Source organism: Aegilops tauschii, chromosome 6 (genome assembly GCF_002575655.3).
Source record: "Aegilops tauschii subsp. strangulata cultivar AL8/78 chromosome 6, Aet v6.0, whole genome shotgun sequence".
Taxonomy (NCBI): Eukaryota; Viridiplantae; Streptophyta; class Magnoliopsida; order Poales; family Poaceae; genus Aegilops; species Aegilops tauschii.
In genome coordinates this window covers 258,895,656-258,899,903 of record NC_053040.3, presented here as the reverse complement: position 1 = coordinate 258,899,903, position 4,248 = coordinate 258,895,656, and the positions used below count along the sequence as shown (strand labels likewise).

Here is a 4,248-nt window from a genome sequence, read left to right as displayed (position 1 = left end):
AGATGACTGGGTCCGCACCATTGAGGATCTGTTGGAACTAGTCAGCTGCACTGAGGACCGTGAGAAGGTGGCATATGCTGCTCACTGTCTCGGGGGAACTGCCAAAGCTTGGCGGGATGGATTCAAGGTCATGCATGCTGGGCAAAACATCACTTGGAATGACTTCAAGGCAGAATTCCACAAGGACCACATTCCTTCTGGAATCATTGCCATCAAGAAGTTTGAATTCCGAGCCCTGAAGCAAGGAATACATGCAGAAGTTCAGTGTTCTGTCAAGGTATGCTCCTGAAGATGTCAGCACTGATGCTGCCAAAAGAGAGCGCTTCATGGAGGGCCTTAACCAGACGCTGCAGTACTCGCTTGTTGTGTGTGACTGCCCAACCTTTCCTGACCTGGTGAAGAAGGCACTCATGTTTGACGACAAGCGACGTGCTTTGGATGATACCCGTAAGAGCAAGATGATCGACAAGGGTAGCTCCAGCAACCAGAAGCCTCACCCGTGGCAACCAGCCCATGTCAGGCCAACCTATCAGCAGCCAAGAGCCCCTGCACCCTGCACCAACTATCAGCCTCAGCAGTATGCTAACCCCAGGCCAGCTTTCAACAACCCCAATAACAATGCCGGCAAGAGCAACAACTCCAACCAACTCACTTGCTTTGGATGTGGTCAGCCAGGACACTATTCCAAGAATTGCCCCAACAAGAAGCCAAATGTATCGCGCCCCAATGCGCAGAACCAAGGCCAAGGCCGTGGGATGCCACCAAGGAACCAAGCTCCCCGCAACCCGCCCAACAATGGCAAGGGTCGTGTGAATCATGTCACTGCAGAAGAAGCCCAGGAAGACCCGGACGTCGTGCTGGGTACGTTCCTTGTCAACTTAGCACCTGAAATTGTCTTGTTTGATTTTGGAGCCACGCATTCATTTGTCACCCAAAAGTTTGCATTAAAAAGTGGCATGGCCCCTACACCCCTGAATAACCCTATGGTGGTACAAACCCCCGGAGCAGAGATGAGAGCCAAGATAGGATGTAAAGGAGTTGGGATTGTCATTAACGGGGTAGATTTCCTAGCAGACCTTATCATCTTAAGATCACAAGGCTTGGATGTGATCTTAGGAATGGATTGGCTCATCAAGCACCAAGGCTTGTTAGATTGTGCCAACCGAACTGTCACTGTGACCAATGACCAACGAGTCGAAGTTAAGTTTGCTCCCAACCCCTCCTCTGCTCAAGGCGCCCAAGTCAACTGTCTGTCAGATGTTGGATTGGAGCAAGTGCCAGTAGTATGCGAATACCCCGATGTCTTTCCTGATGAGCTACCGGGAATGCCTCCTGACCGAGACATTGAGTTCATCATCGAGCTCATGCCCGGAGCAGGACCCATCTATAAGAAGCCTTATAGAATGGGATCAGAAGAGTTAGCAGAGTTGAAGAAGCAACTGGAAGAGCAGTTGAGGAAGGGATTTATCCGCCCTAGTGCCTCCCCTTCGGGATCACTTGTTCTGTTTGTGGCAAAGAAGGATGGTACCATCCGCTTGTGCATTGACTATCGCTCCCTTAATGAAGTTACAATCAAGAAAAAGTATCCACTTCCCATGATTGAAGATCTGTTTGATCAACTCAATGGGTCCAAGGTGTTCTCCAAGATCGACCTCAGATCTAGGTTCTACCAGCTGAAAATCAGACCCCAAGATATTCCGAAGACGGCATTTGTAACCAGATATGGCCTGTATGAGTGCACGGTCATGTCCTTTGGATTGAACAATGCCCCAACTTACTTCATGTATCTCATGAATAAGGTCTTCATGGAATATTTGGACAAGTTTGTTGTCGTCTTCATTGATGACATTCTTGTCTTCTCAAAGATGGAAGAAGAGCACGAGCAACACCTGAGGATGGTCCTAGACAAGCTTCAAGAGCACTAACTGTATGCCAAGTTCGGCAAGTGCGAATTTTGGCTACCTGAAGTCGGATTTTTGGGTCATAAGTTGACTGCCGAAGGATTGTCAGTGGATCCCACCAAGATTCAAGCCGTTACTGAATGGCAAACCCCGAGCAATGTGAAGGAAGTCAGAAGCTTCCTCGGACTCGCGGGATATTACCGCAAGTTCGTAGAAGGTTCTCAAGCATTGCCCGACCCATGACCCAGCTCTTGAAGAAGGACAAGAAGTTTGAGTGGACACCGAAGTGCGAAGAAAGCTTCCAGGAGCCGAAGAAGAGGCTGACCACCGCCCAGTTCTGGCCACATCGGACATTCACAAGGAGTTTGTGATATATTGTGATGCGTCGAGAGCCGGGCTTGGAGGTGTTCTTATGCAAGAAGGTAGAGTCGTAGCATATCTGTCGAGACAGCTACGTCCTCACGAAGAGAACTACGCTACTCATGACCTCGAGTTGGCAGCTGTAGTTCATGCCCTGAAAACATGGCGGTATTACCTCCTAGGGAAGCGGTGTGAGATATACACGGATCACAAAAGTCTGAAGTATATTTTTCACTCAGAAGGAATTGAACATGAGGCAGAGAAGATGGCTAGAGTTGATCAAGCATTATGACCTCAGTGTTCAATACCACCCTGGGAAGGCTAATGTGGTAGCATATGCGTTAAGCAGAAAGGCTTGTTCCTTGAATGCTATGCTTATGGAAAGGCTACCCGCCTTGTATGAGGAACTTGAAAGCTTCAGGTTGGAACTGGTTGCACCAGGATTCTTGGCCAACCTCAAAGTCAAGCCCACCCTGATGGATGATGTTAAGGAAGCTCAGAAGGGACACGAGAGTATTGAAGGCATCAAGAGGAAGATCAAGGCAGGCAAAGCCCCAGGGTTCTTAGAAGATGAGCAAGGAGTTGTGTGGTTCGGGAATAGCCTTTGCGTACCCAACAAAGTTGAGCTCAAGAACTTGATCTTGCAAGAAGCTCATGACACTCCATGTTCCATCCATCCTGGAGGAACCAAGATGTATCAAGACCTTAAGGCATGATTCTGGGGGCATGGCAAGAAGAGAGAAATAGCTACTTTCGTTGCTAAGTGTGACATATGCCAAAGAGTCAAGGTTGAGCATCAACGACCCGCTGGATTGTTGCAACCTCTCAAGGTTCCTGAATGGAAGTGGGACAAGGTTGGAATGGACTTCATCACCGGGTTACCTAAGTCAAGCAATGGGCATGATTCCATCTGGGTCATTGTCGATCACTTGACCAAAGTAGCCCATTTCATTCCAGTCAAGACCACCTATGATGGAAGCCAGCTAGCCGGCCTCTACATCAACCGGATCGTGAGCCTCCATGGAGTTCCTAAGGAGATTGTGTCTGACCGAGGTACCCAATTTACCTCAAGGTTCTGGAAAAGGTTCCATGAAGCCTTGGGGACCAAACTATCGTTCAGTACCGCTTTCCACCCCCAGACCGGAGGACAGACAGAACGAGTGAACCAGATACTTGAAGACATGCTTTGTGCATGTGTGCTAGCAAATGGAGCCAAGTGCGAAGATTTCCTACCATTTGCCGAGTTCTCCTACAACAACAGTTATCAGTCAAGCCTCCAGATGGCACCATTTGAGGTGTTGTACGGACGCAAGTGTCGCACACCCCTCAATTGGCCAGAAACCGGAGAAGGGCTAGTCTTTGGACCAGATGTTCTCCGTGAGGCGGAAGAGCAAGTTCAGCTAGTCAGAGAGCGACTGAAGACCGCCAAGTCAAGGCAGAAGAGCTATCCTGATACTCGTCACCGACAAGTAGACTTCCAAGTCGGAGACCATGTATACCTGCGAGTAACTCCTCTTAAGGGGACCAAGTGTTTCCACATTAAGGGAAAGCTCGCACCAAGATTTATCGGCCCCTTCAAGATCACCGCACGGCGAGGAGAAGTGGCTTACCAGTTGGAACGGCCACCTAAACTATCTGATGTGCACAATGTGTTCCACGTGTCACAACTCCGGAAGTGTCTCCAAGTTCCAGACAAGCCGGATCTTTACAAGGACGTCGATCACCAAGTCATTGACCTTGAGCCTGATTTGACCTACTGTGAGAGGCCCATCTGCATTTTGGACGAGGCTGAATGATGCACTCAAAGCTGCACCATCAAGTACTTCAAGGTCCAGTGGAGCAACCACACTGAAGCAGAAGCAGCATGGGAACGTGAAGACTACCTTAGATCCGAGTTTCCCGATCTCTTTTAAAGCCTAGTTTGGGAATCTCGAGGACGAGATTCTTGTAAGGGGGGTAGGTCTGTCACACCCTGCATTTTGTAATA

At 49.1% G+C, this 4,248-nt stretch overlaps 1 protein-coding gene across 1 annotated transcript; it reads left to right on the top strand.

Moving 5' to 3' along the window:
• The first annotated feature begins 2,512 nt into the window (after positions 1 to 2,512).
• LOC141026010 (uncharacterized) lies at positions 2,513 to 2,977 on the top strand. Its single transcript, XM_073501950.1, has one exon. It carries the CDS (start codon positions 2,513 to 2,515, stop codon positions 2,975 to 2,977), a length of 465 nt encoding a protein of 154 aa, XP_073358051.1.
• Positions 2,978 to 4,248: the final 1,271 nt, after the last annotated feature.

What these genes read in the sequence shown, in the direction of transcription:
- LOC141026010 (XM_073501950.1), top strand. Translation starts at nt 2,513, where the DNA reads ATGAGGCAGAGAAGATGGCTAGAGTTGATCAAGCATTATGACCTCAGT.